Source organism: Ostrea edulis, chromosome 2, assembly GCF_947568905.1.
Source record: "Ostrea edulis chromosome 2, xbOstEdul1.1, whole genome shotgun sequence".
Lineage (NCBI taxonomy): Eukaryota > Metazoa > Mollusca > Bivalvia > Ostreida > Ostreidae > Ostrea > Ostrea edulis.
In genome coordinates this window covers 13,222,687-13,244,044 of record NC_079165.1, presented here as the reverse complement: position 1 = coordinate 13,244,044, position 21,358 = coordinate 13,222,687, and the positions used below count along the sequence as shown (strand labels likewise).

Sequence of the window (21,358 nt, the reverse complement as noted above, 5' to 3'; positions counted from 1 at the left end):
TAAAGTAAGGTTACTATTTTTAATCAATAGTTTTATTTCTTTTGTTTCATGTTCTTTTTCTGGTGTTTCTTCGTAAAATTTATAAACGGGAAAACTCGGATTAGTTTTTAGTGCAATTTCTAATGTGTTCGCTTACATGGGTAGACTGCTATTTAAATTTTCGAATCTGTTCTGTCTAACCGACGTTATTTTCGCCGAATCCGGCGCAGGTAATTACATAAACAAAGTTTGAGATAAGACATGTGATTGACGTTTTCACTGAAAATTTACTTCCGCTTTTGAGGAAACATTCCGACTCTCGAGTTATGGACAGGCACGTAGCGTATCTCGGTTTTGTTACATCTAGTGATGATAGGCGTTTCTTTAATATTGCTGGTAAAACTGACTCTGGTTAGTATGGAGTTAAGTGAAGGATTTTGTCGATCGTTTACTTCGGATTATTTGATTGATTGTTTTGCTGTTTTCCGCCACACAGTTTTTCAGTTATCTGGTGGCGCCCAGTTTTTATTGGTGGAAGAGAGAATTCAGATACAATGTACCTGGGAAGAGACCATCGACCTTCCGAAAGTAAACTGGAAAACGTTCTCACTTAACGGCGCGAGCGGGATTCGAACCCGCGCCGACCAGAGGTGAGAGGCCGTGTGATTTTTTTTTTCATGTCTGGGTCGGCTTCTACGATAGAAAGGTTACTTTTCATTATTTGATTTCTTAAATTATCATCATATTTCAATTTCGTTATATGAACTTTAGTAAAGCATAACAATGTATTGGCGCTTTTTCATATTACTTTGCGATCACTGTGTATATGTATAACTAATCAATATTCATATATTATATATTTTAGTGTTACATGAATCAATCCAATTCACAATGGAAGCGAGCACTAAAAATCTACCATTTCTGGATTTATTTATCATAAAAGAGGGCAATCACATTACCACTGATTTATACAGCAAAGAAACGGATACTCATCAATATCTAGATTTTAGATCGTGTCACCCGTCACACACTAAACGTAATATCCCATACAATATGGCCAGACGTATATGCACCATAATTCCAAATTCAACATTACGTAAAAAACGCTTAGAAGAATTAAAGATACATTTGATACGACAGCATTACCCAGAAAACCTTATTGATACTGGAATCCAACAAGCAGAAAAAATACCTATTTCAGAACTTCGGAAAACCTGCCAAAAAGATACCAAACAGAACAACAATGTGCCTTTCGTCGTCACACACAATCCAAGGAATCACAATATCTTAAATACAGCTAAACGTTTTTTTCCAATTTTGGAACAATCCAACAATATGAAAAATGTGGTGAATTCATCTCAAATTATTAACAGCCGACGTCAGGCACCATGCCTAAAAAAACTACTAACTCGAGCCAATTTCTCCCTGAATAAGGTCAAATACGTCAAAAAATGTGGTGACCCACGCTGCGGGACGTGTGAATACATAGAAGAGGGTGATTCCATTACTTTTAAATCCGGGAAAATATTGAAAGTCAATGCCAACCTGAACTGTAAATCCGAGAACCTTATTTACTGTGCCACTTGCCCAACTTGTGGAGAAAACTACATAGGACAAACGAACAAACTTAATGCGCGAGTAAGGGTGCACAAACAACAAGTAAAAGATCCTAGTGTGCGGAACACCCCATGTAGTGAACATTTTGCGGAATGCGGGGGTGGTAAATTTAAAGTGTTCCCGTTCTTTAAAATGTGGACTGAAAATGAAATAACTCGCAAAGCCCAAGAGGACTATTTTATTAAACTTTTCAATCCAAGTCTTTTAAATAGAAAATAATTATTTGAATAATTGAACTACAATTTAGCATAATATTTTTACAAAATAGACAATTACCAAACGCTACCGGTTAACGTTATTATGACGTCATAAAGGACTCGTTTAATTGACGTCATAACAAAGACGTTACTAAACAATTTTTGTATACATATTTGAACTGCCTGATGAACCATGCAGACATGGAGAAAGCGCTATCAGTAAATGATTGTTTTTTATGGAATGTGTCATTCTGATTTTCAATATTTATTTACAACTGTGCCGAATCAACTTCTAATATAAATAAATATATATATATATATATATATATATTCATTTTCTAATAAACTATCCATGAAATGAATTTTCATTCTACAATTTACAGATACTACCAGGAATAGATAAATACCATTTACAGATACTACCAGGAATAGATAAATACCATTTACAGATACTACCAGGAATAGATAAATACCATTTATAGATACTACCAGGAATAGATAAATACCATTTTAGTAGTTTCTCTGTATTGTTTTATCATGCTTTGTAGTTAACAATGCATTAACATATACTACGTAAAACCTCGTTTTCACTTTGTTGCAAACATATTTATTATGCCTTCTTATTCCTCTCTGATACACATAACACAGACTAAGTTCAAACTTGTTTAATGACTTTAATCATAACAATCTGTCATGCAGTAAAGAAATATTAAAACTAGATAATTTTGTCAGTAAAGGACACTTGCAATTATCAGTATCAGAAAGATGAAATTAAAACAAATTATCAGTAACAGATAATTATAGCCAAGTAACAGAATTAAGGAAGTCGGCGTCCCACGAGGATCTGGGCTAGAATAGGTCCTCAGTACCCCTTTCTTGTCGTAAAAGGCGACAAAATGGGGCGATCCTTCCGATATGACCGCAAAAACTGAGGTCCCATGCTGCAGCAGGTGTGACACGATAAAGATCCCTCCCTGCTCAAAGGCCGTAAGCGCCGAGCATTATATAGGCCTAAATTTTGCAGCCCTTCAATGGCAATGGTGACATCTCCATATGAGTGAAAAGTCCTAAAGCGGGACATTAAACAGTAAAGTATTAACCATAATGTTTAAAAAAAACAAAAAAACAATCTGTTTAACAAATGTAAGATCAGCAGGAAGAACAATTCGAATTGTTCATATTAAACTGTAAGATACATGTATCAATGTTCAAAACATATATCTAAAACTTTCGCATTACGGCTTGTTATTCTTTATTAAAGTTCGCTTAAAAGCACGCTAAATATTTGCCTTATCAGAGAGTTCGAAAGGATTTAATGCAAGAAATGTTGGAAAGGGACTTACAAAATAATAAAATTAATTGTTTAGGTCAGTCGTCTTCATCAAATGATTTTTATCATAAATTGCAGTGAAAAAGTCTATTGTGGAGAGTCTTTAATTTGTTTGATTGGTTTGTCTTTTAATTTTGTATTTATTCTTGCGCAATTTTTTTCTAAAATTTATCAAATATCTTTTTGTACTTAAACACAATCTGTGTTCAATGTTGATGTAGTGATTTTGGGGGGTGGATTTTTGGTATTTCTGGTCGGGCTCGGAGTCCTCTGAGCCTGCACGTGTTTTTCTCTCTCTCTCTTACCCGCGAACTCTAGGCAAGCGGACGGGGATTTAATTGCGCAGCATTGTAGTCATTATATTTGTTAACCCCTTGTAAGTTGTTCTGTGTATTTGTGAATATATCTGTTTATAAGTGTTTTTCCGGTGTTCTTTGTGTGTAGGAAATCACTTTATTGGCGTCGCCGGTAGGATATTTTGCCCACCTGCGCCGCGGATCATAGCGGGGGCCGCGTGGTCGCAGGTGGGAGCCATTTTGAAATGTTAGAATTTCTTAGTTAATTTTATTAGTTTACATAGTTAAATGTAATTATTGTGCCTTGTCTTGTATTTTTCTGGTTTGTGGCTAGGCAGTAATTCTGATGACCTGGTATTCTGGTCAGATTAGTCCGAGATGGATAGGTGACGGGGGCATCCCGGGGGGTAAGGCAGTCGAGCAGGGAAGCTTGGCGGGTACCCAAGTAGGGGATACGGGGTCGCTGGGTGACAGGGGTACTGCGGGGGGTAATGTTACGATGGTCCCAAGTTGTCTAGTCAGTGCGTGTTAGTTGGTCGGGGCTCAAAATAGGTCGGGGCAGGTGCTCCGTAAACCCTTATTAGGTAGCTCCATTACAGCAAGGTCAGTAGTCGACAGTGCATGTCATGAGGTCAGAATGCCAGTGAAACCGAGTAGTTGTGAGTCTGTGGTGGGCAGTAGTGTTTTGTTGTCGACGGGTGTGGTTGTTCAGAGGGCCCGGAGTGAAGTAGGCGTCAGGGACACAGGGTCGGCGCAGACGGGAGTGCTGCCAGGCGCAAATGAGAAGTTATGTGGTTGGCCGGAGGACACTGAGGCAGGTGTTAGTCACCAGGGTGGTGGGCTGGAGAACACCGGAGATAGTGTTGGTTGTCATAGTTTATGACTTCTCGGGGTAGCTCTGAGTGTTCTCTGGGTTTTGATGTTGACATTGCTGTTGATGTGTTCTGCGATGTGGATGATGATCCTTCCACAGTCGAGTCGGGGTGTCTGGTTGAGGCACGGTCTGGTGTGGTCGGTATATCATGTCTCTCAGCTCATGATCAGCTGAGTTTGTATGGTTGGACCAGTAGTGCTGGACGGCGGGAAATTGATGTGGCACGGGCTCTGGTTTTTGCATTCTGTTGATTGCCAGTACTAGGATGCAGAGGACGAGTCTGGGGGCGAGGATGCAGTTGAGTGTCATGTTAGTGAGTCTGGATTATTACAGGTTGGAATCGATGCATGCGCGGAGGTTTGTGATGAGGGCTGTGTCGGTATTCCATGTAAAAGTGAAAGCATGCAGGCCTCAGTTGTAGTGTTAGAGACTGTTGCTGAGGGGCACAGTCTAATCATTACCAATGCCCCAGCCATGATTGAAGCAGTGGCCTATCAGTTCCCGGGGGTGTCTGTCCCCAAGGCACCTGATAAATGTACCCTTGTGTGTTGGTCTGATGGAAGGTATGTTGCGTCTCGTGGAGATGACCCCGCAAATGCGGGATTTGTGACTCTGTCCCGTTCAGCCTAGTGGGATAGCAGTGTTCCTTCTCTGACTGAGAGGCTTCCTCCTGATAAACGTCTAAGCAATGAATGGGATGTGTTTGTTGCTCGTGGCTTCGCGAGTTTCCATTGGTCGTGGGATGATGGCTATGCATCCCAGGTTCAACTGACGGTGAACCAGGGGCAACCCAGGTTTGGTCATCGCAAGGGGGTACGAAAGAAAGTTAATGAGTTATGTGAGGGGTGTGAACTCCTCCGTGCACACAGTACCCCGAAATGCGGGGAAGGGTAGATTAGGCTGCCGTAACCCAGCCCGTTCTTGGGCAGGTGTATTTCCTTGTGGTGTTTCCGGATCTGCTGACCTGGAATATGTGATGTCCTCTGGTGTGATGTGCCGTGTCCGATGTCCAAGATGATGCCTGTCGTGTGACGTTTTCATGTGGAAAGTTTGTGACCGTATGTGACTCTGTGATGTGACTTTCCTGTTACTGGATTTTCTGTGATGCGTTGTGTGACCGTGACTTTCTGTGTTGTGAACATTTTGGACTGCTAAATTGCTATGATTTTATAGAGTAAAGTTTATCATTCTGTAAATCATAGGTGTAATTCATTCATTTATTTGTAGATTGTATGTATCTAATGTAAGCTACAGTGTTGCAGGTTTAATTTATCGGAATTGGGACATTCCTCCTCAAAACAGGGGGGGAGTGTAGTGATTTTGGGGGGTGGATTTTTGGTATTTCTGGTCGGGCTCGGAGTCCTCTGAGCCTGCACGTGTTTTTCTCTCTCTCTTACCCGCGAACTCTAGGCAAGCGGACGGGGATTTAATTGCGCAGCATTGTAGTCATTGTATTTGTTAACCCCTTGTGTGTATTTGTGAATATATCTGTTTATAAGTGTTTTTCTGGTGTTCTTTGTGTGTAGGAAATCACTTTATTGAGCTATGTTACTATTATGACGTGGACTATTTCAATCGGGCGTTCAGTGCCCTGTCTATTATCATGACATGGATTATTTCAATCAGAGGTTCGGTTTCCCGCGAATCATTATAACAAGGAGTATTTCAACCAGGCGTTCAGTGTCATGTCTATCATTATGAAGTGGAATATTTCAATCAGGCTTTCAGTGCCCCGCCTATTATTATGACGTGGAGTATTTGAATCAGGCGCTCAGTGCCCCGCGTACCATTATGACGTGGATTAATTCAATCAGGCGTTCAGTGTCTCACCTATCATCATGATCTGGAGTGTTTCCATCAGGTGTTCAATATTATGTCTATCATTAGGACGTGGCGTGTCCGTGGAAAAAGGGTGACAAGTGTGAACCTCAACATCTGTTTGAAATTTGCGAATCTCTTGTTTACTTTAGAAAAGACAATGATTTATTCACTTAAAATAGATAATTGTACATGAACATGGGGTCCAGCTCATAAGAATAAGATGTATGTACAACATTACAACATAATGTAACAAATATTTATTCCACTGCATATGAAATGTGGTGATTTATCACGTAATTCTGTTCTGATATTAAAACCCTTAACAATAAATGTTGAAGTCAGTCCATGCACCTTTCTGACTTAAAGTTTAATAGTATGAAGAAGGTAAATTCAGCGAACACCAATCAATCTCATGAATCGTATTTAAAGAATGCAAAATTGAGAACAGGGAAAACACGGACCACTAGAACTGGAAACACCGTAGGTGGGAGCAGGTGCGTAGTATGGGGAGAAACCATTCCCTAATGACCGTCACATCTGCTGTGATCTTTATATGTTGATCAGGTAAACAAAGTGATCCGTACATTGATAAAATTGCAACAAAAGTGCAATTGGTAAATAGAGCACTCAAGGTAAACGTATGTTTTCAAGTATATGTTGCGATTTTGCCTCTGTATAGCAAGCAAATAATTTATAAATGCTGATTTTAAACAACGATGTTGAAACCCCTGTAATATCAACTCATTTTTCAGTAACCTGCCTCGATCTAATCACATGCAGAAAATGTTCTAATTTCATTCCAGAATTCTGCACTTGTATAGAGATATCATGATTACCTGTTTAAGGAGAATTACAATAACTTGTGACTTATGCAAGATGTTCAAGGCTATTGTTTGAGGGTTCTTTAGCTTTTAATATCATATCCGAAAGAGGTCCACTCTCAGATCTAATGTCGTGAATTTGGCTTAGTCTCAGATTTGACTTGTCACCGGTATTCATTACGAAACCTGGTTGAAACTAGAAATACGGGACTACTGTCAAACCCATAAAAAAGAGACTTCGATATAACTAAAAACAGACACAGGGAAACGCAATACACCTGATCCCACCTCTGGTGTGTCCAGGGGTCCGTGTTTGCCCAACTTTCTATTTTGTATTGCTTATAGGAGTTATGAGATTGATCACTGTTCGTTATCTTCACCTTGCACTGAAAAACAGCAGATAAAAAGATAAGGGTAGGAGATAAAATTTAAAATTAAATTTAAGATTTTTATTTATAATTTAATTCTAACAGAACCCTCGTAATCATGTACAAAATATTGATAGTATTGAATCTACTATTCGTAGTACTGGTTGATATACACGTAAATGAAACAACTGATTGAAATACACTGTGTAACAATGAAAAGGAAAATAAAAACATGTTTTATTCTTCCAGTGTTGTTGAACGAGGGCTGGTGGTATAAGGTGTTCAATTCTTTTTTTTATGTATAAGTCAAGAATATGGCACTCCCTCTCTCCCTCTCACTGAAGTAAAAAGTCCGCCTTTCCTGTTATTGATTCAATGGAAACATAGAGGTACGGAATCCATTTCCAGGGATCATCCTTCTGTCTGTATCACGACTTTTCCTCCCCTCAATGTATTCATTTTCGGGGTGGGACGTCAAAATTTAAGCACACACACACACACATAGAGATATATCTATCTCTCCATCTACAAGCGTAGGTGTTAAATTTTGTTTAAAAAAATCAAGTAATACATCATTGTCGACAATATATCAACAGCTTCAACGTGTGACGAGTTCGCTTTCATCACACAAAATACGATCTCTATATCGTTTTATTTTATTTTCGTGATTTGGTTGATATCCAAGCCTGAAGTTTACAAGGATATGTTGAAATGAATTTTAATTCATTGTTCCTATTTTCAAGGCCTCTGCATTTTTCTTCACAGATTTTGTTTTCGTAAATTCTAGTATTGATCAATTAGTAATTAAATGATGATTAGTTATCACATTAGTTTTCTATTTCTTCAAACATAAATTTGTCGGCAATGAGAAAGTCTTTAAATGCAAGGCATTTTACTCGGAATGTGGGGGATTCATTTACCTATCATTCCTTTATGTTGGTGATATTTATTTGTCAGATAGGATAAGAAGATAGGATATAGGGCTCACGGCGGTTGTGACCGGTCAACAGGGGATGTTTACTCCTCCTAGGCACCTGATCCCACCTCTGGTGTGTCCAGGGGTCCGTGTTTGCCCAACTATCTATTTTGTATTGCTTATAGGAGTTATGATATTGATCACTGTTCGTTATCTTCACCTTGCATCAAAAGTGAGGTTCACCCGATATAGAGTGTTCGATCCATTGTAAACTTCATCATCCTATCCAATCATCCATAAAATAGCAATGTTCGTGGTAAATTTGCCAGTTTCAAACTGGTTATGTTTACTGCATGTAACACTTAACTCTTTTCTTACCTGCATGGATGAAAGGTCGTTAGTTTGCCGTTAATATCTATTTTCAATAAAATATATATGTATAAAGCAGAAGTGGTTGCTCCTTCACCAAACACTCGGCGTTTAAAAGTGAGAATCACGGGTCTGTCGGATATGACCTTAAAAACAAAGGTCCTGTTTCGCGTCAGGTCATAGCACGCTAAAGAGCCCTCATTGCTACGGCCCTGAACACTAAGTATAGGTATAAATTCATGGTGCTTCACTTTCAGTTGGTGACGTCTCAATACGAGTGAAAAATTCTCGAAGGTAGCAAAATAATGAATCAATCAACATTGCAAATGACGATATCAAATTGACATTGTATTTCAGTAAAATGACAATCGACATCCGTAATACGTCGTGGGAATCATTTTTTTTTTCAAAATCGTCAATTGATTTTCAGTCCTATGGGGACCCGGGTTTAAAATAGGTCTTCGGTACTTCTTGTTTGTCGTAAGTGGCTACTAAATGGAGCAGTCTTTCAGATGATACCGCAAAAACCAAGGTCCCGTGTCACAGCAGCTGTGGCACGATAAAGATCCCTCCTTGGTCAGCGGCCATAAACGCCGAGCATAGGCCTAGATTTTGCAGTCCTTCATCGGCATTGGTGACGTGACCATATGAGTGAAAGGTTCTCGAGCGGGACGTCACAACCAACCAACATCAATTAATTTTTACATTACAATTATTAATCGGGTATGATTTAAATTAGAAAGCGTGTTCTAATATGGGGATGAAATGCGTTTGCGAATTCACAAAATATGCACGAAAATAAGCACCATAGCGGAAGGTATATAAGGATGCATTTTGTTTATCAAAATAATAGCAATACATGTAGTTTTAAAGATATCTTATTATAACTAATCAAAGATTGTGTTCACAGTTCTATCCGCTTGCAGTAAAAAATGAAATATGTATAGGAGCAAACAATTGACATTTAATACTTGAATCCAGAATAACAGGTACCATTTTCCGTACCGCGTTTTAGCAACACCCGGTTAATTGGGATTATTTTTCGACAAATCCAGTCCATTATTATACATATATTAAATCTTAAATATATTTACTTTATTAAAGTCGTGCATTGGCTGTGCATACGAATGATTTAACAGACTCCCTAGTCAAAAGCCCATAAAACTTGGATGCTAGCTTGCATTAAGTACATGTAAAATACCGTTACTTTGTGCAGTCTTCAACGATATAAGTGTATGCATAGACCCGTATTCATTTTTATAAGTTTTCTCTCTTTATATTATTTTTACGATTCTACATTAAAAAATCGAAAAGGGCAATGTAATCATGTTTTATTACCAAACAAATCAAAGAACATAGCTCGATATCGCAGATTATCAACAACGTTGAAAATAAAAACACAAAATGCAGCAACAATACGTGGGGTTTTGCATTTCTTTTAACATCGTTTTCTTAATCATGATATACAACTCAACAAGCCTGGGTTTGACGTGGCGGCTCTCTATAGTGTACACACGGTCATTAAACAAAATTATATATATATATATATATATATATATATATATATATATATATATATATATGATGCAGTGGATGAATAATGATACAAAACAGCACTACAATCCAACAACACCCGATACCTAGAAGTCGCGGATCCACATAGTAGGCATAAGATCATTTTTAAAAATCATAAAAAACACCGATATGACCACCGACACGAGCAATTCAGTAAGCCCTATGGCTTACTCAGAGCAAATGAAATTGTTGATACTAATATAAATGAAAATGGAGGACGAAGCGAACCTGGAACCCTGGACGCACCAAACATGGGATCAGGTGCCTAGGATGAGTGAGTATCTCCTGCCGACCGGTTACACCCGCTGTAAGGCCGATGAGGTAAGTCGTACGTTGAATTCAATTGACCTCTTGAATCATTGTTCAGGAAAACAAAAATCTGGAACAATACAATAATGATAATATGATTTGCGAACTCACCGTCGAAACGAAGTATTATGAGTTGTGCTTGAATTGCTGGTTTTAAAAGACAGTAATACGTGAAAAGATTAACTTTAATGGAACGATTTACAAACACAAGGTTGATACTCAAGGCCAAAAAGAAGTAAACTGAGTTACACGTTGAAAACACTGTGTTGGAGGACGAATCTGGAACAATAAAATAATGGAACAACATGAAAACACATGTTCGACACCCAAGGCCGAAACGAACGAAGACAAGTTATACGTTCAATTACATTGTATTAGGCATTAGATAAATCAAATGTAAGCGAGGCAACCAATAGATACGAGTCAAATGACAAAGACAAATACACGAAAAAAAAATGGCAAACAAATGAAGTGTAAGGGGAGGTTAGTTGAGACAAACTATGAAACAAACAGGCAAATAGATATTCATGCGGATCAATTGATTGATTGTATATTCTTTAATATTCCTCTCCAGCAATTGCTATTCATATGGAGATGTCACCATTGCCGGTGAAGGGCTGCAAAATGTAAACATATGCTCGGCGCTAATAACATTTGAAGAGTGGGGGATCTTAATCGTGTCACTTTTGCTGTGACATGGGGATTTGGTTTTTGCGGTTTAATCCGAAGGACCGTTCCTTTTAGTCACCTCTTACGACAAGCAAAGGATACTGATGACCTATTCCAACTCGAATTCCCAATAGCCTGGTCAAGATTATGCATTTGATGAATAATGATACAAAACAGCACTACAATCCTAGATTTGTCGGATCCACATAGTGAATACAAGATCGTTAAACAAATCATAAAAGCATCGATATCACTAACGACATGATCAATTCAATAAGTTCGAGGGACGACCCGCCCCGTCTTCAGGGCAAACGAAAAAGCTTTACGAATATAGATATAACTGAAGGGCCAGACGGACTCTTCGACACACCATAGGTGGGATCGGGTGCCTAGGAGGATCGACTGGTCACACCCACCATCAACCCGATAAGATAAATCGTACGTTGAATTAAATTCACCACTAAATTAAATTTGAATGAATCACTCTTTAGGAAATCAAAAACCTGAAGCAATACAATGATATGATTTGAAAGACGAAAGTTAGAATGAGGAAGGGACGAATCGTCCCTAGGCCTTTTCGAATTGTTCGTGATGTTGATTACAATTACTGATTAGTTAAGTTATTCTTTGTTTTAAACTCTATCCATTGTAAGACTGTTTAGTTCAGTTCAGTCGTGATACTCGATAGGAACAGACTTTTCTCTCATATTACATTCGATAGTTTTGATATGTAGACGTTCTGTTTCTTCTCATCCTTTGCAGTTTAATTGTAGTGTTAGATTGCTTTTCTATTTAGGTTAGTTTAGAAACATCACATTTATGAAAGGTGAAAATAACGAACAGTGATCGATCTCATAACTCCCACAAGGACAAGAAAATAAAGAGTTGGGCAAACACGGACCTCTGGACATACATCATCAGTCGACCGGTCACACCCGCCGAGAGCCTTACGTCTTGATCAGGTAAACGGAGTAATACGTAGTCAGAATCATTGTGTCAAGAACGGCCTAACATGGGTGGGGGTAGATCTATTTTTAATTCACATTGGGTGGTTGATTTATTGATTGCATCTTTTCAACGTCCCTCTCGAGAATTTGTCACCCATATGGAGACGTCACCAAGACCAGGGAAGGGCTTCATATGTAGGCCTATGCTAGGTGCTTATGGCCATTAGGCAGTGAGGATTTTTTGGTTGCCACACCTACTGTAACACGGGACGTCCGTTTTTAAGGTCATTACCGAGAACCCGTGACATTCACACTTGATGCCGAGCGTTTGGCGATGGAACTGTCACTACCTGTTTTAACGACTTAGGTCTATCGCGGCCGGGATTCGAACCCCCGACTTTCCGCATGCGGGGCGAACGCTCTGCCTCTAGACCACTCTATCGGTACACATTGGGCGGAGTGATGACAAGATCTATATGTGATATGCCAACTGTATCTTTATGGTAATTCTCATGTTATTTTACTTCAGCATATTTAATCAAAATGCATATCTTGCGAATTTCCATGATTAATACGTCAGTAGCTCGTGCAAACTCGCGTAACATCAAGTTGTTTGTCAGTAGCCTGCCTCAATTTAAAAGCTGATCATAAGCAGAACAAGCTCTTCTGTATCTAATCTGTTGAGGGATATACACACCATATGCAGATGATAATGGGAAATTGCTACATGAATATGGGAAGTTGACGATGGAGAAGCTGAAATCATTCCGTTTGTCGTGAAGTAGAGTTGTTAGTTTGTCGTTAATATCCATTTTCAATCAAATATTTAAGTACTTAGCAGATGCATTGATGCATCATTCAGTATAAACTTTCTTTCATACACACCAATCACAACAAACCCTCATGTAAATAATAATGATATGTGTACTTTCTACTTTTTTAGGCTTCAAAGCTTCAGTTCCTGACTTTTACTTCCAAATTCATTGTAATTATCTTAAATCCACAAGTGCATGGATGGTTTAATGTATGGTATTTCAAACACTAATGTTATTACCACCTTTAATGGATACTAGATATTTTGTAGTGGGGAGATTTTGTCTACCTTACCTGGTGCATCAATACTGGTACCGTTTAAGTTTTACATTATAGTACATGTATTCAGTTTTATCCTTGACGTGAATCACGTGCATTTCAAACAATATAAATTGAATGTTTCACCTGTACCTCACATCATAGGAAGAAATTTCATGGAGAAATTACTCACTCTCTTGTCAATATCTATTTTACTTCTCTTTACTTCTAGAACTGTGTTAGGTTTTGATCATTCTGTGAAACCGCACTGTCCTCCAGATGAAGAAATCTGTGAGTTTGATTGGGTCATCGACTACAACGAGACAATGATCTATTACGATGAAAATGGCTCCGGAAAACCTATTGTTGTCCGAAATGGTTCTCTCTTTAAGCGGACAGGCTGTAATCAGTTTGTTCCAATTCATATAAATGAAGGTAAATTCTTTGATTCTTTATTTTGCTTTCATTTACAGAAATGATCATCCTTCATTCTAGTAGTTTTATGCTAAATATCTGGTTTGTTTGTATAATGAAGATATAAAGGAAAGAGTGTCTAATATTTTGTTAACAGCTGATATTTAATGTAGAAAATGGTGTTTAAAATGTACACGAACAATAAACTACTCTGATACCTTGTATATATTTTCATTTATCTCCCATAGACGCGAATAAAGCCATTTTTGCAGACGGATCTTATAAGTTGATTTACGGCATCAATGGTGATTATCCGGGACCTTCAGTTGTAGTATACGAAGGCCAATAGGTAAAAAGAGATTTAGTGAATTAAAACAAAGCTAACAAGTATTGTAGCTGTTTTCTGTATTATTTGCTTTTTAACATTCATAAATGCCTTAAACGCTAAACCAATTCGACGTGACTCAAAGTTGAATTTACCATGATCACTGGAAATTCATCTAGGTGGTTGTGAATATCAAGAACAATTTACTGATGGAGGGCATTACCATTCACTGGAATGGGATGGTGCAGTGGCACACACCCTGGATGGACGGAGTTGGAACTGTGTCACACTGTCCTATTAACCCGGGCGAGACATTCCAGTATAGGCAAGTCAATACATGGTCCTACTGATATTCACGAGAGTGAGTAAGCGCTTTTAAAAAAAAGAATTCCAATATTCTGTGACTTTGTTTTCTTTATAAATCCCTTGAAAGGTTTTTGGCTGATCCACCAGGAACACATTGGTACCACTCTCACTTAGGTACAGAGCGTACTGATGGAATCTCAGGGGCACTTGTCGTGCTCCCTAACCCGAACAATCCAGAGGTTAGTCATAGATTCTTTGAATTCGTGTTATATGCTTAGATGTAAATTTAACGTTATGTGATGTAACATCATAAACATGTTTGATTCGATTGCAATGAAATTTCGTGTTGAGCTATTCGAGGAATAAATACCTTGGTTATTGGCATTATGGAAGTACAACGGAAACCGACATAAGTAAATTACTCCCTAGCATCAGTTATATTATGATCTAAGTTTTCAATCGAAATGAAAAGTCTGTGTTTCTATAGAAAATATGATATTTCGAAAACCTTGTATACTTCTTTTCGACAAAAAATTGAAGAATGTAAATATTTCAGAGCACAAGCAGTGATTTACTGGAAGTCACAGGTGATTTCGTCATGATACTGGCAGATTGGAAGTTGGATTCTTCTATTGAAATCATAAGCGAAACGGGTTGGGGTCTGAACAGGTAGGTGTTTTAGAATTTTTAAACAAAAAGGTATGTAAAGACATCCTCTACATATAAATCTATTTTTATTGTATCATATTTCATAACAGATATTCTAAAGGATTCAATGAAACGGAATGTTACCGAATCACCTCTGATACGACTGGTGGGTCAGTGAGTTTGTTTCCTTTCGAATCAGCTCTCATTAACGGTAGAGGTAAGATGATATCCACATGGCTTTATTCAGTAAACAAAAAAAATACATGACATTTCATTAAATCCTCTACCGTCATTGAAAATTATCACATGAGTTTCATTTGGGGGAGTTTAAGTTTTTTCTTGTAGTCGACGCGAAATCAAATGAAGTAGATGAATTCAATTTTCATATTTCGAAAAATGATACGAACATCTTATATAGTTATAAAATCTAACAAGACACCACAGCGTCCTCCACAACTGCTTCGTACTTAAATATTTTATTGAAAATAGATATTGAAGGCAAACTAATAACTCAACTTAATGGCAAACAGAAATTCTTTCATATTCTACTTTCACATGGAGTTATGATATTGATTATTGTTAGTCATCTTTACCTTTCATTCTGAAACCGTGGGGATCCGGGTTAGAATATGTCCTCGGTATCCCTTGCTTGACGTAAGAGACGAGTACATGGGGCGGTCTTTCAGATGAGGCCACAAAAACCGAGACCCCGTATCACAGTAGGTTTGGCACGATAAATATCCCTCCCTGCTCAAAGGTCATAAGTGCCTAGTATAGGCCTAAATTTTACAGCCCTTCATTGGCAATGGTGACGGCCTCTATATGAGTGAAAGATTCTCGAGAGGGACGTTAAACAATCTACAGTCCGGTTTCAATGCGAAAAATAAGGTTGCTTCGTGGGAATCGTCAAATGTGATGCTTTTAGCATGTACATGTATGGTAGGTAAATTAATATACTTGAGCGCATACGCGTGACACAATAAAGATCCCTCCCAGCTCAAAGGCCCTAAGAGCCGAGCATATGCCTAAATATTGCAACCCGTCATCGACAATGGTGCCATCTCCATATGAGAAAAATTCTCGATCGGATAGTTAAATGATGTAGAGTTACCTCTTTCATTATCGCCACTCAATTTCGTTATAACGCTATTTACTAAGAATAATTTCCTATTACTTAAAATTCTCGTTAAAACTCCGAATTCGCTATCGCCATTAGCCATGGTGTTCTTCTTACAACTGTACTTGTATTTAATTCTGTTAATAAAAACCAATATATCAACAGTATGTTTGTATATAAACAGTTTAAAAAACTGAACTTTCAATGGTAATGACGATAAACGTAAGGTTCATACTAATATACAGCGCTTGCAAGTCAGTGTCTGAGATAAAAAGGGCGGTGAACCAATTCCCCTTTCTAATTCTTTTCGCTTCAGATAAAATATCTCTCAAACATTTGTTACTGTCTGTACACGAAGTTTCCTGAAAATCACGATATGAAATTGTGTCCAGTGAATTCACTTTCCAATTTAATTCATCCTCTTTACGCATATCCATGTAAACATATTCTAACCTTTTGTCCAATTTCACACAGTCAATTTCTTCAAAATTTGCACTTTCACCTTTTACTAGCGAGTAAAAAATCTTTGTGGCACCTTTGTTCACTTTTAATGTTTAATATTTGACTCGACGCCGACAAATGTTTCTAGCAGATAAAAGAACTATGTAATGTATATACATTGTACATCCCATCGAGCTTAAACACGTTCCGCCCATTGTCAATATATAATATAGTCTTTAAGCTATGAGTACTCAATAATGATGCATCCGGCACTGTGATGATAATGAAAGGTTAAGATAATGAACAGTGATCAATCTCATAAATCCCATAAGCAATACAAAATAGATAGTTGAGCAAACATGGACCCCTGGACACACCCTAGGTGAGAGCAGGTTCCTTGGAGGAATAAGCATCCCCTGTCGACCGGTCACACCCTCCATGAGCCCTATATGGGAAACAATTTGATAACAGTGAAAGGTGAAGATAACGTACAGTGATCAACAGTATAATAGCTTTAGAAATACCATGTAATTGCATTGAACATGCATACACAATTCATAGTATCAATTATTTACGTCACCTGCTGCTTTTTTTCTGTTAGGTAATCACTATCTCAACAAAGATAACCTGGAGCAGCCGGACATCCCCGACCTACCGCTGGAATCCTTCACCGTTAACCGGTACGGTTATTACAGGTTCAGGGTCATCAACGTCGGCATGCTGTATGGCTTCCGCGTTTCAGTAGACAAGGTAACCGATTTAGTTAATCATATTCAAACATTACTTCTTTAAACAAAATATTTTTATTTTATATATTTTCACCTTCATCCCCTTGGGATGTCTATAGTCAATTCATCTTTCGTTTGTCTCACTTTTTCTTACATTTAGCATAATATCCAATTGACATCTGTGGATGGCAATGAGGTAATCATGACTAGCGCCGAATCGGTGATGGTGTTTGGAGGTGAGAGAGTGGATTTCATAGTGTTGGCTTCAGAGGACATCAACAACTACTGGATACGTATGGAGACCCTGGAAGCAGCCAACAATGCAGGGGTGGTTTTACCTCGTTAAGTTGTTCATCTTTTTAATGTAGATTTCAAGATCTCAAATGAAATATCTAACTTTTCATTTTTCAGCCTATAAATCCTAACACTGGATTCGCTATTTTGAGATATAACGGCACCCGTGATGTTAATCCGAGAAGTAGGAGAAACCAATGCCGACCCAGAGATTCCTGTCGGGTTATCAACTGCCCTTTTGGGTGAGTAAAACTCTTCTTATGCAACATACATTGCTTTATTAATGAATTCTAACAAAATCTTAGCACACACACCCCTGAATAAAAACAAGTGTTTATATGTTACCTATACACAATCCACAAACGTTACCTGTGCAGCATTGTTACATATATGCAAGGTGAAGATAACGAACAGTGATATATCTCATAACTCCTATTAGAAATACAGAATAGGGAGTTGGGCAAACACAGACCCCTGGACACATCAGAGGTGGGATCAGTTATTTAAGAGGATTAAGCATCCTTTTTCGATCGGTCACACCCCAATTAGGTAAACAGAGTTATCCTTAGTCAAAATCAGCGTGTCATCAACGACCTAGCAATCGGTATGAAACACGCCAGCCAGCATTTGACACAATGATATTATGTATTGGCAAACTAGATCATTATAACGACCATACTATTTACCAAATGCTGACTTTAAACGAGACTGTTGAATCCCCTGTAACATCAACTTGTTTGTAGCCTGCCTTGATTTAAAAAACTGATCATACGCAGAACAAGCTCTTATGTATCGAATCAGTTGAACGACATGAATATCATATGCAGCTGATTAAGGAATATTGCTAAATAAATATGGGAAGTTGACGACGGAGAAGCTAAAACCATTGCGTTTGTCATAATGTTAAGTTGTTATTTTGCTTTAATATTTATTTTCATTAAAATATCTAAGTACGAAGCAGATGTGGAGGACTTTCTGGAATCGGGTTCACGGGGATATGTCGAATCAATATGTAAATGAAAATGATTCTTTTTAACAGAAAAAACGTCGATATATTTAAATGTCGAGTTCAAGGTCACAGCAAGAGATTTTGTTTCTTCTTTTGTAAAGTCTTTTGAATAAACTTTGCTTCATGAGAATATTCAAAATGTGTTATTCTGTTGTTGTTGGTTCTTGAATATTAGATTCACACTAGTTTTCCAAGCATCTTTCTCCCAGAAGCGTTCAGTAAATGCATTCTAGTTGTCAAAATTCATTACATCGACGATTCGCTGTACAATGACGAATAAGATTTTTTTTATTGTGATACTCAATAACCTTATTTCCTACATGATCATTATTTATTTGTCTAACGCCTAATTACTGTTAACCATTATATTACTTTATCTTCATGAAATTCAATTATTCGCTCATTATAATTTATATATGTCTTATTTGCAGACAGTATCCCGATAGCCACAATATTGAGTGTGTTGCCGCCTCCGATCTGCGATTAACAGCAGAACAGTTGCAGGCCCATCCAGTTCCTATCGCCACGTCTGCTGATGAGATTCAAGAAATATTTCTGAACTTTCATTTCTCTTGTAAGTTGAGCAGTGTCAATTGACATAGTTTGATTTGCGAAAATCTTTTTTAAAAATCATATATCTTAAAGAATAGATTACTGAATTGATTTGAGTGCTACATATGAGAAATAGATTTGCGCTTAAATAGTATGACAAAGAAATGAATTGATGATGCAGGCCACTGAGCATTATTACAGAAAGTGTAATTCATCCCATTCAGTTTTATGTATATTTACTGTTCATTTACTCTAGCTACTGCAAAAATCCCCTTTACCGCGGCAGTAAACGGCCATGTGTTTGTTCCACCCACATCCCCACCTCAGGTAAACAATTCATACTGATACGCTACTGTATCAACACTCCGTACATCAGTCATTTGTAATGACAAATCACTGTGGGGAGGAATGTCCGGTTTAGAGGATTTAACATGACTTCCATATACCGAATGTAACAAATTGTTGCATGTTGAACTGTGATGAAATTCGAGGGGGGGGGGTCAATTCTGAATTGTATGATAATGGTTCTCGTGTACGTTTTGCAGATCTACCCAAAGCAGGCCAACACAACAGTCAACTGCGATACGCTGGATTGCACAGATCATTGTGCATGCACGTATATCGTGAATCTGGAAAAAGATAAAACGGTTCAAATGATTCTGCTCAATATGGGTATGGATAGTGCTGGTCATAAATAATTATTTTCTATTGAGTTTGTCAATGCAAACAGTCATTTGGAGTATTTCTCTCTTAAAAGGGAAGTTAAAGATTTATATATTCGTTGTATGAAGGAAAATGTAATAAATAATTGACTATTATCACTTACGCATGTTTATTTATATACAGATGATGCATTTTTTGGTATGCCACATCCCGTTCATATGCACGGTCACCATTTTCATGTCGTAAAGACTGGATATCCTGCATACAATGCCACTTCTGGGAGGTTTGTGAACAGAAATAGAGACATTCTATGTAATACTAAAAGTTGTAACGATGCAACTTGGAGAAATGAAAGTTGGAGATTTGGAAATGTTCCTGGACTGAATCTTGAGGATCCACCACAGAAGGACACGATCGTAGTGCCGAGAAATGGCTATGTTGTACTCAGACTGAAAGCGGACAATCCCGGTAACTGTTAATTGAAACGCCGTTTTATTTCATTTCTTTTCAGATTCAATGTTTAGATATGAAGTCCTATTGAGCTACCAATTCACATGTACATGTACATGTTTTATTTGAGAAAACTATCCATGGATTTTTTTAATTGGACAATGCGCTTTCTCTTAATTCCACACAAATGTTTTCCTGATATTTTCCACAAAGACTCATATTTATCTAGGTCTTGGGTTTCAAGAATGCAATGTGAGTAAAAATGACCAGGAATGGATGTCATCACTCTGCAGTGCTTATTTCAGGTTTTTGGTTTATGCACTGCCACATCGAACTCCATCAAATCGCAGGTATGGCCGTCCTTCTCCAGGAGGGCGATATTTCAGACATGCAACCTGTACCCGAGGGCTTCCCAACATGTGGCAGTTTCAAAATGACCGCAGAAGAATTCAACCAGTATCAAACTCCACAGGGAGCAAGAAAGCAGTAAACTCTGATACGCCGTCACGGAGCAAGGGTTCTGGTTCAAAAAGTCTATCTAGCAACTCTGCAATCTGCAGGATTAACAGGATGCCTCGTACAAGCGTGAAATATTAATGTTCTTGACATGTCATATCATTAAATGTGAAATATTGTACAGTGCATTATCAATATATTAATTAGAATAGACATATACACTGTAATTTGTGAGTTACGGATAATTTAGAATCAAGTGCAGAACATCAGATTCCACGCACAAGTACTCTAAAGTTCAAATAAAAATATACTGGAATTCCTCATTGACAATGTCTACGTAGTCTTTGGTGATAAGGTCTTCCAACAATCTGTTGGGATTCCTATTGGAATGAATTGTGCTCCTTTGTTAGTTTCGAACCCAAATTTAGCAATTTATCCTATTCCATCACATTCGTCTTGTGCTTGATACATAATACACCAAAACCGCATGTTAATACTTACTTGTTGTTTATTTCTGAACTAGGTAGGGATATAAAAATCAACTAGGTTGTTGTTTTTCATATCGAATGTGGAATATCATTATTGTCACTAAGATAAGCGGGAGGTGTCCTTGTGTATGGTATCGTAGCGCAGGGTAACCGATGAACTCTGGATGGTTCATGTATGGTTGGTTGGTTGTACATAGTTTTAGGTCCATCTCTTGGAGCTTTCAATCTTATGGAGACGTCACCACTGCCGATGAAGGGCTGACACAAATTGGGACTATGTTTCATGCTTTCAGTCTTTGGGCAGGGAG

At 37.9% G+C, this 21,358-nt stretch overlaps 1 protein-coding gene and 1 pseudogene across 2 annotated transcripts; both read left to right on the top strand.

The window, feature by feature from the left end:
• Positions 1–313: 313 nt before the first annotated feature.
• On the top strand, positions 314–2,030 carry LOC130052095 (uncharacterized). Of its 2 annotated transcripts, none has more exons than XM_056156146.1 (2): positions 314–629; positions 845–2,030. In XM_056156146.1, exon 2 carries the CDS (start codon positions 871–873, stop codon positions 1,813–1,815), a length of 945 nt encoding a protein of 314 aa, XP_056012121.1. In that variant the 5' UTR covers positions 314–629; positions 845–870; the 3' UTR covers positions 1,816–2,030. The 2 variants fall into 2 exon arrangements, with proteins under 2 accessions (XP_056012121.1, XP_056012120.1); XM_056156145.1 differs by having other exon boundaries at positions 314–685.
• A 2,026-nt stretch (positions 2,031–4,056) lies between these two features.
• LOC130052389 (uncharacterized) lies at positions 4,057–20,918 on the top strand (annotated as a pseudogene).
• The last annotated feature ends 440 nt before the right edge of the window (positions 20,919–21,358 follow it).